The sequence below is a fragment of the Aplosporella prunicola genome (assembly GCF_010093885.1).
Source record: "Aplosporella prunicola CBS 121167 unplaced genomic scaffold K452scaffold_2, whole genome shotgun sequence".
In the NCBI taxonomy this organism is placed as follows: domain Eukaryota; kingdom Fungi; phylum Ascomycota; class Dothideomycetes; order Botryosphaeriales; family Aplosporellaceae; genus Aplosporella; species Aplosporella prunicola.
In genome coordinates this window covers 131,445-151,308 of record NW_022983530.1, presented here as the reverse complement: position 1 = coordinate 151,308, position 19,864 = coordinate 131,445, and the positions used below count along the sequence as shown (strand labels likewise).

Sequence of the window (19,864 nt, the reverse complement as noted above, 5' to 3'; positions counted from 1 at the left end):
CCCAGAGCATGCGTGCGCTGCTAGAACAATCGCAACAATCGGGAACTCCATGATGGCGCAAGGCGAAAGGGAGAAAGTCGAAGACACCGAGTCTATCCTCTCAGACGATGAGACTGTGTATGAGGCGTCGGGATTATACGACCAGCGCAAAACATCCACAGAGCTGCGCCGAGAAGATCAGGAGTTGCTAGAGGAAGAGGACGAAAGGGAGAAGCTGTTAGGCCACGATTCAAGCAGCGGACTGGGACGGATATTCCGTGGCGATAGCGACCACAATGCCCCGAGGCAACGAGAGTTGCGGCGCGGCCGTGGATCACAATCGCGGGGCGAAAGCACGGAACTCATGTATAACATGGAAGAAGGTGGCAGGTCTTCTGGTGAGAGCAGTAGGTCAAGAGAATCCTTCGAAGGTGATCAGGAAAGAATAAGGTCGATTATAAAGGACTCGAGGCAAAAGGTATGAACTGAACCAACCTATCGCTGTAATCCTCCTGACTTTGTTCTGCAGAGGAAATACCAACATATCCAGCGCATCTGTATACATGGTGCGATCCTCATTCTTGTTGCTGGTCTTCTTCGACTAGCGATTAGTGCGTCGTCTTCAAGCAGACCTGCGCCTAAAAAGCCGCCGGTCCTTCTCTCCAATGGCACGTCGGAGTTTGCACCAACAACCATACTCATTTCGCTGGACGGCTTCCGGGCTGACTTCCTGCAGCGAGGCATTACACCCTCCATGCGGTCGCTGATCGATGAGGGCGTCTCGCCCAACTACATGCTTCCAAGTTTCCCGAGCGTCACATTCCCCAATCATTACACCATCGTCACCGGGCTCTACCCGGAGAGTCACGGTGTTGTGGGTAACTCGTTCTGGGACCCCGAGCTGAAGGAAGACTTCTACTACACCAACAAGGAAGTCAGCATGCAGAGCAAATGGTGGGGTGGTGACCCTCTGTGGTCTACGGCCGAGGCTCAAGGTATCAGAACCGCTGTTCACATGTGGCCTGGCTCCGAGGCAATGATTGGAGAGTTTCAGCCGGCCCACCTGGACAAGTACAACGGAACGGAGAAGCTTGATTTCAAGGTCAACAGGATTCTAGGACTACTGGATTTGCCTGGCCCGGAGAACCCAAGTGCTGCGGCAATTCAACCACGCCCGCAATTAATTGCGGCTTATGTGCCTGATGTGGATCAAGATGGGCACCGCTACGGACCTAACAGCAGCGAAGTCCACCGTAGCATTACCAGAGTCGACGCTATGCTTGGTAAGCTTGTTAGTGGACTTGCGGAGCGCAACCTCACCGAGATTGTCAACTTGGTTATTGTCTCAGATCACGGCATGGCATCAACAGATACAACCAGAGTTCTTCAGCTCGAGGACCTGATCGACACCAGTCTTATTGAGCATATAGAAGGATGGCCGCACTTTGGCTTGCGGCCCAAGAACCCAAATGATCTGCAGAAGCTATATAATGATCTCAAGAGGAACACAGAAAACAACCCAAATGTCGAAGTGTATCTTCGAGACTGGGATATGCCTACGCGTTACCACTTTTCGAACAACGACCGCATTGCGCCACTCTGGATTTTCCCCAAGACCGGCTGGGCCATTGCCACCAAGGAGGAATTCGATGTACAGGAAAGCCTGAAAAACGGCTACTCATACTACCCGAAGGGCATTCATGGGTACGACCATGAACACCCTCTGATGCGCGCTATTTTCCTTGCCAAAGGTCCGGCTTTCCCCCATCAGCCTGGCAGTAAACTGGAGCCTTTCCGTAAGTATTCCTCGATACTACCCCTGTGTTGCCTAGAAACAAGCTAACTCGAACCCAGAAAACATCGAGCTCTACAACATCCTCTGCGACAGCATTGGTGCGGAGCCGAAGCCTAACAACGGCACGTTGCGCCTCCCACTGAAGCCCATGGGACTGCATTCCGAGGACGACTTCTCCGCAGAGGCGCCCGCCGACCCTCCGGCCCACAGCCTCACGTCCAGCACCGTTTCCTCCGCCACGTCGTCTGTCGCTACCTCTGCCGCTACGTCTTCAACTGCTACATCATCAGCCCTGTCTTCGGCAAAGGCCAGCGCATCCTCAACCCCTGCGTCGTCCGCCGCTGTGGAACCGACCGCACCAACCGCCTCCGAGCCCGAAGAGGCGGAACCCCAGCCCAGTGAAGGCGGCGTCAACGACGGCGAGAAAGATGGCGAGGGCAAGGGCGAGCAGAAGGGCAAGGACTGGTGGGAGTGGTTCTCAGATAAAGTGAACGCGGCCAAGGGCTGGGCGCTCGACACGGCGCATAAAGCCGGCGACAAGATCTCCGAGGTCGGAGGCAAGATCTCAGAAGCTACTGATAAGGAGAAAGCGAAGAGTTCGGACTGAGGTTTCTTTTGTTTTGTTTTCATTTTTGGTATTGGGGTTGGCGGTTTCTTTTGTTGGGCTGCACCGATGTTGGTGCACGTAGACTACTACTTTCGTAGGGCGTTGCTTGATTTGCTTTTTTTTTGATACCAACTTAGAGGGTCGAGCTGTGATGCTCCTTTTGCTAAGAGATTGTTATCTATATGGTCGCGGATGACTTGTTTTGCTGAAGACCCGGCGCAGCGGCACCCCCGACACGCCATGCAACGCCGTCCCCGCAACGCGCACCCACGCTCGCCCCGAGCTCTCCACCACCGACCGCACGACCAGCCCAGCGCGGCCACGACCAACCACCGTGCAGCAACAGCAAGCGCAACGACATCTCGCCTCCTCTCTCTCTCCTCGGCCCACGCTCCCACCCTCCCACACACCATGGCCCGCCATGGCGTCCACACAGCAGCAACAACAAGCGCACGCCAGCACGAGCAACCACAGCACGGGCAACAGCCACAGCAACAGCAGCAGCGGCAGCGGCACCCAGCTCCTGCGCGCTAACACCATCTCGCTCGGCCGCAGCAACGCCGCCCATAACAACAATGGCAGCGGTGCCGGCATGCGCCGCTCCCACCTCTCCTTGCACGGCCACCACCATCACCACCACCGGCATAGCAGCCATCGCCACGTGCACGGGCTCAGCGGACGCAGCCACAGCCGCTCGCGACGACGCGGCGGCAGCGACGGCAGCGATGCCGAGGACGCGGCGCACGCGCGCGACGAGAAGCCTGGGCGGGCGTCGCTGGGGGAGTTGGTGAGGGCGGGGGTTGTGGGGGGGAGGGAGAAGGAGAAGGAGAAGGAGAAAGAAAAAGAGAAGGAGAAGGAGAGGGGAAGGGCTAGGGAGAGGGGCAGGGAGAAGGAGCGTGGCAGCGCTGGGAGCAGTGTTGATGTTGACGCCGGGGTGCGCGCGCTTGAGGAATGGGAGGAGGGGCGGCGAGCACCGGTTTTGGGGCTCGTGAGGCCGGAGGACGTGTTGAGAGAGAGGGCGATGGGAAGGGTTAGGGAGGAGTGAGTATGCCCCGCGCACAGTATCCCGCGCATGCATGTATTCGTGCCGCGTTGCTGCAGTCCCCACCACATCACGCACAACGCCGGCTAACCACCCCCAACACAGCACGCTGCGCAGCGCCCTGCGCGTCCTCTCTGAATCCGCCATGACGTCGACGCGGCGGCTCGACGAAACCTACTACACGCTCCTCGAAAAAGTCTCCACGCTGCACCACGCAATCAACGGGCTACACGAGCTCCTAGCGCGCACCAAATCGCTCTCCAGCACCTTCCGCAGCGCCACCAGCGCGCTCGAAACCGAGACGGCAACGCAACTCTCCGCGCTCGACGCCTTCGACCCCCACGCCGCCGCGCTCAACACCATGGAAGCGCGGATCGTGGCCGCCCGCGAACGGGCTCGGCAGCTGGACCTGCGGCTCGAGGAGGCGAAGAGGGTGGTTGAGCGGCGGGAGCGCGAGGACGAGGTCGGGCGCGGGAGGGCCAGGTGGCGCGGTCGCATGCTCTGTGCCATTGTGGGCGTGGTGCTCGCTGTCGGCGTCATGGTGCTGATGGTGCGCGGGGGCGGTGCGGGGGCGGATGTGGGTGCGGGTACGAGCGAGGGCGTGCTGAGCGCGAATGCGTCGCGCTCGGCGCCGGAGCGTGTGGGTCAGATCCCGTTGCCCGCGAGGGAGATACTGCATCAGGCGCGCGCGAACAATGCGCGGGCGCAGCCGGATGTGCAGCCGGAGGTGGAGGCGGGGTCTGCACAGCCAGAAACAGAGACCGCACAGCCGGCGCCAGAGCGCATGCAGCCTCCCTTGTCAACAGACTCAGACTCCCACGCAGAGCGCCTCGCACACCAGGACGGCACACAAAACCCCTCATACGAGCACGAGCACGACAAGACAGCCCCAGCAGCCGCAGCCTCGGTCTCAGCCTCTGCTTTCGTGGACGAGGTGCTTGGCGCGCAGACAGATGCGGATACAGATACCGATGCGCGGCAAGAAGGGGGTGCAGGTGCGAGGCGGTTGCGCGTGCTGGACGAGCTGTAGCCCACTCCCTCGACGCCGCTAACACGCGTCCGTAGCTCACTAAAGTGAGCGGGAGGGAGCGAGAGAGCGAGAAGGTGGAGCGGGAGGAGTAATGGTCGCGTACAACGACATATCTTTAGGCAAGGTCGGCGTAGACATATATACCTATACATCGAGGATGGGATGGGACTACCTGTGTTAGGCGTTGGGTGCTTGGGTGCTTGCATGGATGGGTGGTGGGATTGTGCTTGCTTTGATTGTTTGATTGCTTGTTTGCTTGTTTAGACCGGGAGAAGTATGGCATGGACTACAGCGGATAGCGAGAGTGACAAAGCAGTTGGGAGTACGACAGTACTTCATACTCGTTACTCACTGAGGCTACCTACCTATACTACAAGACGACTAATACATATATCTAGAAACGGCATCAGTAGCAACCAGACCCCTCCCCTTCCAAAGAAAAGCCATAACACCAGCAAAACACCCACTCACGACCAATACAACATACCTACTGTACGGCATGTCGTATGCACAAAACCACAACCGCCTTATCCCACAACAACACCGCCAAACATCCCATCCCGCTTACAGCCACAACTTTCCGTTCAACTGAAAAAAAAAAAAAAAAAAAAAAAAATACTAACCGGGACACAACAGCAGCTCACTCCGCAGACCAGTAGCCCCGAAGGAAGCAAGCAAGCAAGCACGCAAACCGCACCGCCAAGTCGTCCCTCAATCAAACACCATCAGGTCATGGCGCTCTCCACTCCGCACTGATACCGAAGCCCAGCACCACTGCATGTTGACGCTGAACAGCACTGCATACTGACGCAGCACACGACCGCCACCGCGGTCCCGCATGTCCGCTAAAACGGTCCTGCGCCTCAGCGATCCGCCCACTTCGTGATCGTGTAGAGAGGTAGTTCCATGAGGCTTGCTCTCGAGCGCGCGTCGTATTCGTCTTCGGTGGTGTCTTTGGTGGTGTTCAGCTCCGCCTGTGGTCCTCTCCTCTCTTGAACAAACGCGCCTTCGCCGACGCGTTTCTGTGAGTGAGACGAAGAGAAGGTGTCGAGGTCTGTCTCTGCGTCTGCGTACTTGTTTTGGCTGCACGCCTCTGCGCCTCCACGCCTCCGCATGGCGGTTCTCGTTTGGCCGAAGTGAGTCGTGTCTGTCTCTGTCTCTGTCTCTGTCTCTGTCTCTGTATCTGTCTCTGTATCCGTATCCGTATCCGTATCTGTAAGTACGACGTCATTTTGGCAGCCGTACAGACGGGTACGGCGCTGCTGGATTGAGAAAAGGTGGCGGTGTTGGTGGCGCTGGTGTTGAGAGAGATAGAGCTTTCTTTCTACACGCCCGCGCGATATTTCTATCTCTGTGGTGTTGGCTAGCAGGAAAGAGCTGGTATTGTGAGTACTGGTGGCAGGTTAATGGGGATGCTGTGGGTTGTTTTTGGCTGCTGGGCGGTAGATTGTGTTGCTGGTACTGTAACACTGCCTGCCTCATCGCATCTATCTAGAGTATGGCGCACAGCGCTTGTTCTGGACGGCGTGGAGCGCTGTGGTGATGGGCAGGCTGCTCTGGCGCTGGCTCCTCTCTGGGATCGGTTCGTGAGCATCTGCGGTGGAGGTCGCGGGGACTGCGCTGCCGAGGAATTGTTTGCCGTTTGACCAAAAGGTAACATTGTGAGACGTGACGAAATGAGAGCGAACTGGCAAGGAAGTCTGAAGAAATTCTGTTGTTCTTGAAAGAGGAGAGGCTTTTTCCCTCGACACAAAGATATACACAGCACACGAAGACACCACGCGCGCGCCAGGCGACAGCATCTACCAATAGACGCCCTCCTTGTTCGCCTCGGCGCCCCTCGCCGTCGCCGTATCCCCCTCCTTCTTGCCCTTCAACCCCGGGAAATCGAAGTTCTTACTATACCTTCCCTTAAGCTCCTGCCACGCGCCACCGAACTGGGCCAACGGGGGCCAATCCACCCATGTCAGCAAGCCCACATGCGGCTGGACGTTCCAGCCCAGCTCGAGCACCGCGTCCGTGCGGTTCGCCAGCTTGCCGCTCGCGTCCGTGATCTGGTATTTCGGACGCTGGCGGGCGAGGTGCAGCTCGCCGGCGGGGTAGAGCGGCTCCTGCGCCTGCTGCTGCTTGGACTTGGGCTTGGACTTTTTGGGCGCGGGCGCGCCTTTCGGCGCCGGGTGGATGTAGTGGTTTTGGTGCCAGAGCGCGGACGGCGAGGCCAGGATCGCGTCCCAGATGATGGCTTGGGAGGGCGGCTCCGACGCGTTCAGCGACGGGTACGTCGCTGTGATGTAGACGAAGACTTGCTTCGTGTTCCACGTGAAGAGGGAGGTCAGGTCTGCGCGACAGTGTTAGTTAGTTTTGGCCAAGTACACGGTCATTGCGCAGAGCATTGTCGTACCGGCGTCAAGGTCAAACTTGATGTGCGCGTACTCCTCCTTCTTGGAGCTGTAGTAGTGCGGCCTTCCGCGGACCACCTGCACATTCTGGAGCTTGATGCTCGCCGAGGGCGTTTGCGGCGCGATGAAGACAGACAGCGCAATCAGGCCTGCCACAAAGGCCGCGACGGTGGTGAAGAAGCCAAAGACATTCTGCGCGCGCACGAGCGTCGAATGCATGGTTGTTGCTCGTTGCGTCGCGCAAGTTGGTGCTGGAGCTGGAGAGGTGTCGGCGGCTGCGGTCAATCGGGGAAGCTCTCTAGACACGTTTCGGGAAGCGGCCTGGGGCCGAATCCTCCGGGTAGATCTCATGTCAACCTACAAAAAGAACACTGCAACAGCCTCGCCAAACCTGTCTTCTTGAATCTTTATAGTCTTGTCGGGGCGGACTAAAGTGTGGGAATACTGCCAATCAGATTCATAGTACGTATCATCTTCGGCAACATAGTGGCAGACAGGGTACTGATGAATGAGCACAGCCAGGCCATTCTTGAGATTACAGACTGCGAGGTCAGAGTATTTACTAGTGCACTAATATACAGGCGGCCTTGCCATCTAAGAACAGAGCAGACGCGCTGGCAACTTCTTCAGTGAGGGCGCAACAAATATGCGCGCTGCAACGCAACAAAGAAACCTCGCAGTAATAGATCGTCTGCGAAAAGCGTACAGAGTTCGAGAACGTGCTACAGCAAAATATAGCCAGTGTTGAGTATGACCCGATCGGCAAACAAGTGATGCCTCAGTCATGGCGTCTAGAAACTCTCACTTCTCTATAAAGCAAGGCGCGTGCTTCCAGGTGAAGAGCATCGAGGTGCGAGTCGAGAGTGGAAAAGTGCAACAGTCAAGAGCGTCTCCTGTCAGTGCACTATGGCACACGGCAAAAGAGTGTCGTCAGAAATTCGAACCCGAATACAGCCGTGTCGGAAGCGAACAAGACTCCCATCGCGATCTGCATGGTCCATACAGCAAATCCTGAGTTTGTAAAATCGTAGTAGAAGCTGGATCAAGAGCCTTGCAAGTTAGGTCATGCAGAGAAAGGCAATGGTGGTGTGACTGCCGTTGAGAGTAGGTGTGGGATTAGCGCTGGTGTCGAGATGGGGTGTCGGTGATGGAGTCTCGTTGACAATGCTACATAGTCAGCCACCGATAGAAAAGATAAGACCAGGTTTTACTATCTCACTCGAAGAGGAGTTCCATGAATGAGAGTTTTCCACCCGGTACTACAGGGAAATGGCTTTCGACTAACGTATAGACCCTTCGAGAAGCTTCAGCCGAAAACGAGACTTTTACCTCAGTCAGTCTCAGTCTTTCAAAGCCCTATCAAATCTCCTGCCTCCACGTTTGGGGGAGTTGGCGTCCTCACCATCACCATCGCGTTGCCGCTTCCGGCGTCCAGGCCACGGTTTCAGTGGCTCCGATTTTCTTGCTTTCTTGCTTTCTTGCGTGTCCGTTCAGCATTCCCAAGAAGACAAGTCCCTCGAGACTGCAGCAAGTAGGCTACAGAGCAAAACACCCCTGCATGATGAAGCACTCTTCACCACGAACACAGTGCACCTGCGGGCCCTGCATGTCCCACCACAGTAACAGGCGCATCCCCCGCACACGCGAGACAGCTTTTGGCACTACCCCTCCCACCTCAGATACAATTTCCCCCCAGCCTACGCCCCCACGCCCTCCCCCCTCAGCACCCTCCCCCGGCTAAAAAACACATCATCATCCACATACGCGCCCCTTAACCACCTCTCACCCTTACTAGCATCGAACGCGCGACGCGCATGCAGCACGCGCCTGTTATCAAAGATGACGCACTGGCCCTCCTCGAGGCGCAGCTCGAACAGCGCATCGGGCGCCTCGACGAGCGCCGTGAACTTGCGCAGCGCGGCGTGCAGCCGGCGTGTTTGGGCGGGGGAGTATGGCGCTGGTGCTGATGAGGAGGGGGGGAGGGAGAGGAGTGTGGAGGGCAGGAGTGGGGCTTGGAATTGCGGGGAGTAGTTTATGCACTTAATGGGTGGGGTGGTGGTGGTGGTGGTGGTGGTGGTGGTGGGGTCCGCGGTCAGGGGAGCGGGGTTGGGTGAGCGGCCTGCGAGTGGCGCGGCGAGCTCGATGGTCGGCCGCCATTTGAAGTAGCTCTGGGAATCGTTGCGGTAGTGGAAGGGGACGGGGAGGGAGGCCAGCGCGGCGAAGGCAGCCGGGTCGCTGGCGAAGAGGGCGTGCGCCGCGCGCAGCGAGTCCGAGAAGATGGAGGCGCCGCCGGGCGAGCGCGCCCGCAGCGAGTGCAGCAGCTGCAGGTGCGGCGGGTTCGTCACGTACATGAGATCCATGTGCAGCCCGAGGCGCTGGTGCGTGTACGCGATGTTTTTGGCTTGCGGCCGCGACTTGACGTCGAAGGTCTGCCCGTAAAACGTGCGTTTGGGGATCCCGATCCGCGAGATCACGTTCTCGACGGAGTCTTCCGAGTCCGGCACGTTGTGCAGGAAGACGAGCCCGTACCGCCCGAGGTGCGAGAGCGTCGACTCCAGCGCCGTGTCTGAGGTCATGTACTCGTTGTAGTCGGTCCACTTGTTCTGCGCCGTGATGGTCGCGCTGTCCCAGATCCGCCGCTCCACCGGCTCAAGGGGATGGTAGATCGAGTCCGGGACAGCGTTCTCGACGGGCTTCAACGAGAAGGTCGTTTTATGCTCGGCCGGGAACCCAGGGACATCATTGCGCCAGCGGATCTCCAGTTCTTGGGCGTCAGGGCTCAGGGTCCAATCCGCGCTGATATCGGCAGGGATATCCGTCAACTGGAAGTTCTTCTGCTTGCTATGGACGTCGACACACAGTGGGCACACGCAGCTGTCGCGCGCGGCGACGGCGTCCAGCTCCAGCGGCGCGTCGCGGCCGGGCAGCGTGACGGCGATGATGCGCGCGTTGGAGCCGTGGCACGCGCTGCCGCCCAGCTCGACCGTGTCCCGGACGTTGGGGCCCTCGCTGCTCTCGACCGCGTCGATGTCGCGGATCATGCTCGCCGGCAGCGCGGTGCCTGAGGCCCGCGAGTGCGTGTCTTCTTGCAGCTCGCGGCGCAGCTCGTCGCTGCTGATGTGCCGGGTCGCGATGCCGCGGGCCGGGGGTGTGCCGGAGCTGTTGCTGCTGCTGCTCGAGCATGTTGTCCGTCTGTTGGCTCCGATTCCAATTCCGTTGCTCTTGCCATTTGCTCTCAAGCCCTTTTTCTGCGCAGGGGTTGGTGTAACTGTCGTAGCTGTCGAGATCACGCGACGAGGTTGGGTAACGGTGATGACGCGCCGAGCAGCATTATAGCTAGAGGCGAAGGAAGCGCGCTGCAGGGCGCGGGAAGACCTCAGCATGATGGATGGAGCTACAGAGAGATGAGCTGATGTAAAAGAAGCAAGCGGCGGGAGAAGAGGGTATATCTGCGGGGAGAAGCAGGGGGGTTATGTTGCACACATAACTGGCGGGACGTCATTCGCTGCTCTCCAATTACCTCTTCTTCCTTTTTCTCCCCACGACCGACGCGCCCAGAGAAGCCTACCTCGGGCCCACCACGCTTCGTCTCCGCCTGCTTCCCTTCTGCCGTGCTTCACATGCATGTCGGGCAAGGAAGACGTCGCGCCGCTGAAAGATGAGGTATACACTCACTCCCCTTTGGTGCCATTGACGCTGACACGCTGCGCGCAGGGCAACCGCTGGCAAGTCGTCTGCGCCGGCGGCATTGCTGGCCTAGTCTCCAGGTACATTTGCCCTCCCAGACTGCGTCCCGCGCGTATCTTACCCTGTCCGACGACGAGCACGCATCCCTTCGACGCACCTCCGTCCGACCTCCGACTCACACCCCCGCCCCCACCATCACCGCACCACCACACACCACCACACCACACACAAGCCCAGCGCTGACACGCCAGCACCAGATTCGCCATCGCGCCCCTCGACGTCGTCAAGATCCGGTTACAGCTACAGCCGCGCCTCCGGCACCCCACGACGCCCCCACCAGGCCTCCCCCTCCCCCAACCCCTCTACACCACAACCCTCAGCACGCTCCTCACCATCCTGCGCACCGAGGGCGTGCGCGCCCTCTGGAAAGGCAACCTCCCCGCCGAAGCGCTCTACGTCCTCTACGGCGCCACGCAGTTCACGTCGTACCGGCTGTGCGCGAGCCAGCTGGCCGCCCTCCCAGCACCGTACACGCCCTCGCCGACAGCGACCTCGTTCCTCGCCGGCGCCACAGCCGGCACCCTCGCGACCGCATGCACCTACCCGCTCGACCTGCTCCGCACGCGCTTCGCAGCGCAGGGCGCGCGCCCCTCGGCCCTGCGCCCCGCCTACGCCTCGCTGCGGTTCTCGGTCTCAGACATCCTGGCCCGCGAGGGACCCCGCGGCTTCTTCCGCGGCCTTGGGGCGGGCTTGGCTCAAATCTTCCCCTACATGGGCCTCTTCTTCTCGCTGTACGAGGGGCTCCGCCCCGCACTGGCGCCCCTCCCGCTGATGCCCCTCGGTGGCGCCGACGCCGCGGCCGGCGTCCTCGCTAGCATCGTCAGCAAGACGGCTGTCTTCCCCCTCGATACGGTGCGCAAGCGCCTGCAGGTGCAGGGGCCTACGCGCGCCAGCTACGTCGGCGGCGATATCCCCGCGTATCGTGGCGTGCTGGGGACGGTGAGGGCGGTCGTCGCCCGAGAGGGCGCGAGGGGCTTGTATAGAGGCCTGGGCGTCAGTTTGATCAAGGCGGCGCCGGCTAGCGCCGTCACGATGTGGACGTATGAGCGGGCGATGGGGGCGTTGGTGGCGCTGGAGGAGGCGTGGGCCGAGGAGTAGTTGTGTGGGGATGGGAGTGCAATGCCGTAACCCCAGCGGCTTGGAACGGATAGGCCTTTCCATGCGCCATGTCTGTCTATCGCCTTGCTCCCGCAGGCCGAGAAAGACAGAGGAGAGAAAGACAGAGCAGACACGGCACCACTGCCTCCCTCCCCATCCGCACGGCACGCCGCGCTCACGGCCTGCTAGGAATGAGGAACATGAAACGTGTGCGTGTGGGGGCTCCTTGCTTTGCATGACTTTGCGGCGTTGGAAGGAAAGAAAGAGAGACTCTGGCTAGAGCTAGAGTGTCACTGTATATGCTGTATGCTGTACGCTGCTGTACTGTACGCCTGCTGTACTTTTATATAGACGAAGACGAAGACGAGGACGAAGACGAAGACGAAGACGAAGATGAAGAAATAGTAGAAGTAGTAGAAGAAGAGCCCATGTATACCCATTTTCATCCCCGCACGAAACCGGGGTATCTAGACACCTAGCAAGCAAGCAAGCAAGCACATACATATACATACATACATCATCAGAACCACCCACGCCACACAAACTTTTCAACCCCCCTCCACCCAGCAGCAGCAGCAGCAGCAGCAGATACACCTACGCCTCCTCCCCCTCCCCCTCCCCATCCTCCTCATCCTCATCATCAAACACAACCCCAAAATCCGCGCAAACATCCCACCGATCCCCCTTCGCCGCCTGGCTCACATACTTGACAAAGCGCAGACTGCCGCGATCGCGCAGCACGACGCTCATATTGTTCCAGCCCGCGGGCATGCTGAAGAGGACGCCGTCGTCGTCGTCGTCGCCGCGGCGGTAGACCGCTGGGTCCGCTTTGCGGCGCTTGCCTGCGCCGGTGGCCGAGGAGGCGTTGGCGGCTTTGTTCTTGTTGGACGTGGTTACGTCGACGCCGTCGTCGGAGCCGGCGTCGGAGCCGTCGTCGTCTGAATCCTCGTCTGCCGCCATGTACATCTCGTACCCGCCGACCGTGTCTTCGTCCTGTGCGGGAGGCTCGGGTTCTGTGGCCTTGGCTTTGCCGTTGGTCTTGGTGTCCGGTTTCTTCTTCCCCTTGTCGGCGTTCTTCTTGCCGGCGCCGGCGCCGTCCTCCTCCGTCTCCATGGCGTCGGCCTCGCCCTCGCCGTCCGCCTCGTCGTCGCCCCACCCCGTGCTCGGCGTCACGCCCAGGCACAGCTCGAGCTGCGGCTCGTCCTGCTCAAACGCCGTCGCAAGCGTGTAGTCCATGCCGCGGCGGAAGCGGCGGGCGAGGACGCTGGCGCGCGTGAGCCCCAGCCCCGTCGCCAGAGCGAGCCACTTCTTGAACGCGGCTGACGGGAAGAGCACGTCGACGAGCTCGTCGTAGGGCGTCTGCGCGTCCTCGGGCTTCGCGTCGGCGCGCGGCTGCCGGAACAGGAAGCGGTGCTTGTGCGGGGGCCGCGCGACGCCCGTGTCGTCTTCGCGGCCCGGCATCGTGGGCGTCGCGTCCGCGGACTCGATGAATGCGCGCAGCCGCGCTGAGAAGGACTTGGAGAGGAAGTTGGCCAGCCGCAGTGATGACTCTTCCGTGAACATGTCTTGTAGCTCCTCGCACGTGTCTGGCGTCAGGTACATGGGCGTCATGAACTTGAGCAGGAACTGGAACTCCTCCTCGGTGAGGGGCGCCTGGCCTTCCTCGTCGTCGTCGTCGTCGTCGTCGTCATTTTCCTTCTTCGCCTTCGGCTCGGGCTGCTTCTTCTCCTCCTTCTCCTCTTCCGGGTACTCGATCCACCGCGGCTGCGGCAGGTCGAACTGCTCCGCCTTGCCGCCCTCCAGCTGCTGCAGCGAGCTGCGCTCCGCCAGCTTCTCCTCAAGGCCAGGCTCGTAGCCGTCCTCGCCCTCCTGGGGAATATGGAACCAGCCGGAAATAGCCATGCGGACGCGGCCGCCGTCGTCGGTCTCGCTCTCGCCCTCCGCGCGCTTGTACACCTCCTCGACGTCGTGGAAGCTCTGGCCTGGCTGGACGGTGAAGAAGCTGAGCTGGTTGAAGGCCGGCGGGATCACGACCGTGTGGTCCGGCTGGGGCACGGTGACCTGCTCGCCGGCGTCGGTGGTCAGGTTCTCGGTCGGGAAGAGGCGCAGCGCGCCGCCCCACGAGGCCTGCCACGGGCGGTCCGGGTCCAGCAGGTAGAGGATGTAGCTGACGCGGCGGCTGCCGATGACGTCGTCGTGGCACAGCAGGTGGCAGCCCGGCGTGTACACGTTGATGGCCAGGTCCGTCTTGACGCCGCTGAGCGGGCCGGAGCCCGCAATCGACGAGATATACTTGCGGAATGCGGACGAGTAGAGCGCGTCGCGCAGCTGCAGCAACGACGGCAGCTTCTTCAGCGACGAGTCGTCCAGCCCGTCCAGGTTCGCTAGGTCGCCCGACTGGTGGATCTTGTAGATGTCCGTTTCCTTGGGCGTGAATGAGATGTGCTCGCGGATCTCGTCGCGCACGTTGCGGAGCAGCTTTGGGTCGACGAGATTCTGGATCACCGTGTGCTTGTACCTGTGCCATGTCAGATAGACCCTAAAAAAACGGCGGGAGGAGGAGGAGAGAGGGCGCGTACGGCTGAGATTCAGCATAGGCATTCCTGTACTGATCAAGGACCTTGTCGTCGAAGAGGCCTTTGCGAAAGTTGGAGCGCGCCTCCTCGTCAGGGAGGGCGCGTTTCTTGGACTTTCCATTGAGGACGGCGTCGGCCTTACGCTTGACCATGATGAGAGCAATCAATGATCAATGGATGGATGTGGGAGCTATAGCTCTGGCAACCTCCAGAGCTTTTGAACTTTTTGCCGGGCACGGACCACGCGACCTGAGGCTCTTTTGCCGCTGCAACATCACGCCACGAACGTCAAAATATCGCGCCGACATCATACGTCTGGTCGCGTTTGGCGCTTCTCTCTCTGTTGGCCGGGTCTGTAGGCGGGGACAGGCTCGAGCGTTGTTCGGCGTCCATGCCCTTCTCACGCCGCACAACATTGAAATAAACAAGCACCGACCATTTCGCCCACCTCGCAACCGCATACCGAGTGAAGTCTACTACACCTGCCGAGTACTCCTTGTCTAGACAGCTATGCTTGACACCTAAAGGCGACGAGAGTACGAAGACTAAGAATATAAAAACACACGATAGCATTCGTAAAGATATACAAGGAAAAGCTATGCAAAGGTACTAGACCATCCCACGAAAGTACGAAATGAAAACTACGCAAGGGTATAAAAGCACTCGTAAAGACATCAAGGCACGGATATACAGGAGCACAGAAGTAACCCGCGCGGGCACGAGAATACAAAAGTGATTGAGCAACAGGTAGGTCACGTACCTTTAAACAAGACATCACACGAGACAGACAAAGCAATCAAAGGAGCAATATAGGATCTGAGAAGGCGTCGGCATTTCGAATAGGTAGTGAGTACATACAACCTCCATCATCCCAACTCAAGCACCGCACCCTCAAATAGCAAAAAAGCAACACGGCGGGACAGCAAGCCCGCCGCGCCAAAAAGCAAAACAAAAAAGAAACTCCAAGAAATAGACGATAAAGACATGTAACAAGAAGAAAGATAGCGCGCTCGCTTTGCGCCAGGCCAGACAGACAGTGGGGGGATATCATGCATGCCGCATATCGCTCGCATCAACAAGACCAAGACAAACGGAACCATGGCCGGCAAGCAAACGCTTGCAACGGGCCCCAAGGAGACAGCCAGGAAGAATAAGAATGACGACAAACAAGAAGCGTGTGTATGAACTTGCCGAATGGCGAAGGGGATGGAGGCAGGCCGGCAAAGAAAGGCAAGCAGAAGAAGAGGTGGAAGAGAGCGGGCAGGTCAGAGAAGCAAGCAGGCTCCTCAGAATGCCAGACTATCCCTCCTCCCCGACGCGCCCCCCGCCTCCCAGCTCATCCGAAACGCCAGCGCCTCCCCAAATCCCTCCTCGCGTCACAAAATGTCATCAAACGGACACGCCGTCGCGTCGTGCCCGTCCCGCTCGCACAGCGCGCACCACTTATCCGCATCGACCGCCTGGCCCTTGCCGGCCACGAGGCCCTCCTCAAAGGGGTTCGGCAGCGCCGCTTGCGGCGGCTGCGACGGCGGTGCCGGCTGCTTGACGGCGGGGCTCGGGCTGTTTGCGGCCGCGGCGTCGAAATCGGCAGACGATACGCTAAGCTTGCGCATGCCAGAGGTCACCGAGTCGCTGGGCGCGGGCGTCGTGATGGCGGCGGCCTGCTCGGCCTCCATGCGGTGCTCGCGCTCGTCGTCCGACGTGCGCGCCGAAAGGTGCGAATGGTTGCTGGGCGTCAGGTGCAGCTCGTTGTGGTGCTCGTTCGGGTGCAGCATGTCGTCCCTCCTGGCACCGCCGAGGTCGTTGGTGCAGTTGAGGATGTCATGGCCGCCCGTCTCGCAGATCTCGCACCACAGCTCCGACTGGCCCGCGCTCGAGCTGCGGCCGTCATTCTCCGCCTCGGGCATCCGCCCCAGCTGCTGCCGCTCCGACTCGCGCTGGGCTGCCTGACTCTTCTGGTAACCGCGCCAGCTGACGACGGTGCTCTTCGAATCACGGAGTCTTGAGCGTTCTGACTGCGTGTTGCTGATGACGGAATCCCGTGCCGGGTTGATCTCGCTGGTTTGAGTGCGCAGGTTCTCAACCTCGCGCTCCAGCTCCTCTTCGCGGAAAGCCTTGCGCTCGATGAGGCCACGGAGCTCCTCGTTTTCGCGCTCCATCCGATCAACAGACGAGCGCAGTTCTGCCATTGCAGCATCATTTGACGAGCTAGTAAGCGGAGAGCGAGGAATTTCCAGTCCTGGGCTGGCCAGGTCGCCGCCTGCGCTGAGTGACTGGATGATGGCCTTGAGGCCGCGGATCTCGTCGTCCCGTTGCTCGATTTCGCGCGGGGTGCCGCCGGGGCTGAGAGGGCTTCCATCCGCAGCAGCAGTGGCTCCCTTCAGAGCGGCGGCAGCCTTTTCTCTCTCGCGCCTGAGCTCGCTGCGGCCACGTTCGACCTCACCGCGCAGGAACTCAACTTCGCCGCGGGCTTCGGCCTCTCCGCGCCTGGCGTCCTCGAGACCTTCCTCCAGCTCTTGCACGAGCTCTTCGAGCTGCTTAAGCTGCTCCGCGACACTGTCGACATCCTCGCTACGTTCGTGCAGTTCCCGGATCTCGGCCATCAAATCCTCAACTCGTTGCTCATATACACGCACCGTTTCTGAAGTTGCCATTTCAAGCGCGTCAATCGTCTGTCGGAAATCTGCGCGGTGCATGTCGAACTCTGCAGTAAGTATTGAAATCCTCTCGTTCTTCTCGCGCAACAGCACCCGCAGATGTCCTACGTCGGAGTCCTCGGGCTCACCGTCGCGCACTGACTGCGGCAGGTCCTCGTCATCAGTTGGCAGAAGGTTTTGAATCTCGATGAGACTGGATTCCATGTCTGCCAAGCTGGAGGCCTGCTCTTTCAGTTGATTTTCACGGTCTTTCAATGCAGCCTCCGTCTCGTCTAGTTTCTTCTGTAGCCGCTCCATTTCTTCTTCCTTCGGGTTGAACGGGTTGAACGCGCTGCTCTGGCCACCTTCGCTGGTCATATCATCTTCATCAGCGGTGTCGGCCACGCTTGAATTTGCCCTCGAAATAGTCGGCTTCCTCGGTTGTGGCGTTCTCATGCTCATAGACCTAGACGGGGTGGGCGAGAACTTTGGCGGTGCTCCCATCTGGCTCTTGGAGAGGCCCAACGAGAGGTTTCTTCCATTAGGCGTCCTTCCGGGTGTGGTAGCAACCTTGGATGGTTGCCTGAGAGGCGATTCCGGCCTCTTCGGAGCACGGGCCCCAGCTCCCATAGATTGCGAGAACTTGGGCACCGGCGGAGGGGGTGACGCGTTGTGGCTCTCATACCCATCATCTTTGAGATTAAAGGACGCTCCGAAACCGGGTGTGACCGGGGTAGGCGGAAGGCTGCCTTCGCTGGGGTCGACGGAAGCGCGCTTGGAGGCTCGATGTAAGGGGAGGAAGATGCCAGCGCCGGGTACGGAGGTGGTAAAGTAACGGGTCCTGTAGCAGTGGTGAGCAGACAGCCCGTCTGGACTGGCAGCGGAGGAAGACTCACCCGTCGACGTCACCGTCGTTCTTTCCTTTGGCCGCGTACTCTCTTGCTAGTTCGACACCGGCGAAGTTCCCCTTCTTTCCTCGCACGCCTCCCATGAACTTGACAACTCCGTACATGCCGCCGGGCACGTCGACTTCGTCGCCCACCTCGAGGGGCTGTCCGTCGCCGCCAACCATGGCGTCAGAGGGCGGGCCGCCGGCGGATCGCGCGGGCGATGAACCGGTCAGGGCGTGAAGGCTGGCTTTGCGCTCGAAGGCGGTGCGCTGGGAGGCGGACAGGGCGGGCGAGGAGGCGGTGTTGAGGGAGGAGTTGGCCAGCGAGGGACGGAGATTGGTGCGGCGCGGCGTCTGTAAATGGGTCGACATGATGGCGGCAGCGACAGCAGCTCGCTCTCGGGTTTAAGGTTTGTCTGCGTGCTGGCTGGCGGTCCCGGTGAGCAGGTAGGGGGCGGGTCGCAGCGTCCGTGTCGACGACACTGTGTGGGGGCACCAAAGTGTCGGTCGGGCTGCGGCTTGCGACTGGGCGTTTGCGTTTTTGGCGTGGTTTTTTTCGCTCGTTCACGGCATCGACGTGCGCGGGCGACACAAGCGACTCAGGAGGGAGCGAGCTCGGGGAGTTGTTTATTGTTTGCGTCTGAAACAAGAGAGCACCAACCTTGGCGATACAAGCGACCTCTGAGCGACAGGGGAGTTTGGGAGAGCTTCGGGATGATGCGGCGGTTGCTGGGAGCACAAGCTCCAGGGTCGTCACTTGCATGAGATCGCCACGGCTCGACAGCCAACCAAACCTGCCCTGCGGCTCCGTTGTCCGCCGCCTCAGGCACCCAGCGCTAACAGCAAAGATTCCGTCACAGTCACACCTGTCACGTGGCACGCCTTGTTCTGCTGCTTGGCGGGCTTGCCAACTGGGCCGTGGTGACGCGCACCCCACGCGTTGTCCTCACGCGTCGCCTGTCGTCCCCGGTCCCGTTTTCAATTCCCACCATCACCACCAAAACACACCATGTCCACCGACACCAACGACAACATCGCTGCCACGCCCGCCATTGAACACGAGCCACCCTCTCTCCCCGCCTCGCCGCACCCCAAGCGCAGCCGCAACATCGAGCCCGAGCCCACGTTGCCCGGCGCCACAGCAGTAGTGCCCTCGAGCGTCATCAGCGGCAGCACCAACGCCGCACCCGCCGGCGACGAATCCGGCACCGCAACGCCGACGCCGCTCCAAATGTCCGACTCGACGCACTCCGCGCCCGCCGCGCCCGCTGCGCCCGCCCCCGAGTCCACGACGCTGCAGATCGAGCTGCTCTCGCCGTCCGCCCGCGCCCCGACCAAGGGCTCCCCCTTCGCCGCGGGCCACGACCTCTACGCCTCTGCCGACACTGTCGTCCCTGCCCGCAAGTGGGCCCTTGTCCCGACTGACATCAAGATCTCCGTCCCGGCGGGCACCTGTGCGTCGGCCCCTCCCCCAATCCCCGATTCCCGTTTGCTGTGTGCCCGCACTTGTGCTCAAGTAAACAAGTAACCAAACAAACAAACAAACAAAACAAACAAGCTGACCGCTCTTCCTCCGACTTCTCTAGACGGCCGCATTGCTCCCCGCTCTGGCCTTGCATACAAGCACGGCATCGACACCCTCGCCGGCGTGATTGACGCGGACTACCGCGGCCCCGTCGGCGTCATTCTCGCCAACCTCGACGACAAGGATTTCCCCGTCAAGCAGGGCGACCGCATCGCCCAGCTCGTCATCGAGAAGTGCGTCATGGCCGAGGTTGCCGTGGTAGAGAAGCTGGAAGACACTGTCCGCGGCGCGGGCGGCTTCGGCAGCACCGGTGGCTTTGGCGCCAATGGCACGGCATAGACTTGTCCGGTTCGCGTGTCGGGTGAGAGAGTGGAGAGAGATTACTTGGAAGCAAGAAAAAAGACGGGCTGGGTTTCGGCGTTTAAAATATACCTACTCTCTAACGAGACTCGACGGCTACATGGGTAGATAATTCACATCCCCATGGTGAGTGGTACTCCATAAAAATGAAAGATTTACAAACTATTCTGAATTTAAATGA

General features: G+C 60.1%; 11 protein-coding genes across 11 annotated transcripts; 6 read left to right on the top strand and 5 right to left on the bottom strand.

The window, feature by feature from the left end:
- Positions 1-52: 52 nt before the first annotated feature.
- On the top strand, positions 53-2,381 carry K452DRAFT_294058 (uncharacterized protein; the record flags this gene model as incomplete). The annotated part of the gene is made up of 3 exons (XM_033541654.1): positions 53-457; positions 509-1,775; positions 1,834-2,381. 3 exons carry the CDS (start codon positions 53-55, stop codon positions 2,379-2,381), a joined length of 2,220 nt encoding a protein of 739 aa, XP_033402194.1.
- Positions 2,313-4,591, top strand: K452DRAFT_66311 (uncharacterized protein). Its single transcript, XM_033547005.1, has 2 exons — positions 2,313-3,422; positions 3,529-4,591. The coding sequence occupies exons 1-2, from the start codon at positions 2,803-2,805 to the stop codon at positions 4,451-4,453; spliced, it is 1,545 nt and encodes a 514-aa protein (XP_033402193.1). The 5' UTR covers positions 2,313-2,802; the 3' UTR covers positions 4,454-4,591.
- An 11-nt stretch (positions 4,592-4,602) lies between these two features.
- On the top strand, positions 4,603-5,313 carry K452DRAFT_66304 (uncharacterized protein). Its single transcript, XM_033547004.1, has one exon. It carries the CDS (start codon positions 4,730-4,732, stop codon positions 5,207-5,209), a length of 480 nt encoding a protein of 159 aa, XP_033402192.1. The 5' UTR covers positions 4,603-4,729; the 3' UTR covers positions 5,210-5,313.
- An 801-nt stretch (positions 5,314-6,114) lies between these two features.
- Positions 6,115-7,198, bottom strand: K452DRAFT_241275 (uncharacterized protein). Its single transcript, XM_033537818.1, has 2 exons — positions 6,855-7,198; positions 6,115-6,791 (listed from the first exon to the last, which is right to left on the bottom strand). Exons 1-2 carry the CDS (start codon positions 7,069-7,071, stop codon positions 6,256-6,258), a joined length of 753 nt encoding a protein of 250 aa, XP_033402191.1. The 5' UTR covers positions 7,072-7,198; the 3' UTR covers positions 6,115-6,255.
- A 781-nt stretch (positions 7,199-7,979) lies between these two features.
- On the top strand, positions 7,980-8,468 carry K452DRAFT_66270 (uncharacterized protein). Its single transcript, XM_033547002.1, has one exon. It carries the CDS (start codon positions 8,091-8,093, stop codon positions 8,385-8,387), a length of 297 nt encoding a protein of 98 aa, XP_033402190.1. The 5' UTR covers positions 7,980-8,090; the 3' UTR covers positions 8,388-8,468.
- K452DRAFT_282654 (uncharacterized protein) lies at positions 8,091-10,257 on the bottom strand. Its single transcript, XM_033539624.1, has one exon. It carries the CDS (start codon positions 10,233-10,235, stop codon positions 8,550-8,552), a length of 1,686 nt encoding a protein of 561 aa, XP_033402189.1. The 5' UTR covers positions 10,236-10,257; the 3' UTR covers positions 8,091-8,549.
- A 99-nt stretch (positions 10,258-10,356) lies between these two features.
- Positions 10,357-11,847, top strand: K452DRAFT_66272 (uncharacterized protein). Its single transcript, XM_033547003.1, has 3 exons — positions 10,357-10,515; positions 10,567-10,619; positions 10,797-11,847. Exons 1-3 carry the CDS (start codon positions 10,477-10,479, stop codon positions 11,695-11,697), a joined length of 993 nt encoding a protein of 330 aa, XP_033402188.1. The 5' UTR covers positions 10,357-10,476; the 3' UTR covers positions 11,698-11,847.
- A 444-nt stretch (positions 11,848-12,291) lies between these two features.
- K452DRAFT_219110 (uncharacterized protein) lies at positions 12,292-14,425 on the bottom strand (the record flags this gene model as incomplete). The annotated part of the gene is made up of 2 exons (XM_033536398.1): positions 12,292-14,215; positions 14,277-14,425. The coding sequence occupies 2 exons, from the start codon at positions 14,423-14,425 to the stop codon at positions 12,292-12,294; spliced, it is 2,073 nt and encodes a 690-aa protein (XP_033402187.1).
- Positions 14,426-15,241: 816 nt separating this feature from the next.
- K452DRAFT_282650 (uncharacterized protein) lies at positions 15,242-17,981 on the bottom strand. The gene has a single exon (XM_033539623.1). It carries the CDS (start codon positions 17,537-17,539, stop codon positions 15,650-15,652), a length of 1,890 nt encoding a protein of 629 aa, XP_033402186.1. The 5' UTR covers positions 17,540-17,981; the 3' UTR covers positions 15,242-15,649.
- K452DRAFT_66150 (uncharacterized protein) lies at positions 17,763-18,727 on the bottom strand. Its single transcript, XM_033547001.1, has one exon. The coding sequence runs from the start codon at positions 18,559-18,561 to the stop codon at positions 17,986-17,988; it is 576 nt and encodes a 191-aa protein (XP_033402185.1). The 5' UTR covers positions 18,562-18,727; the 3' UTR covers positions 17,763-17,985.
- Positions 18,728-18,777: 50 nt separating this feature from the next.
- On the top strand, positions 18,778-19,823 carry K452DRAFT_262285 (uncharacterized protein). The gene is made up of 2 exons (XM_033538606.1): positions 18,778-19,252; positions 19,385-19,823. The coding sequence occupies exons 1-2, from the start codon at positions 18,808-18,810 to the stop codon at positions 19,660-19,662; spliced, it is 723 nt and encodes a 240-aa protein (XP_033402184.1). The 5' UTR covers positions 18,778-18,807; the 3' UTR covers positions 19,663-19,823.
- Positions 19,824-19,864: the final 41 nt, after the last annotated feature.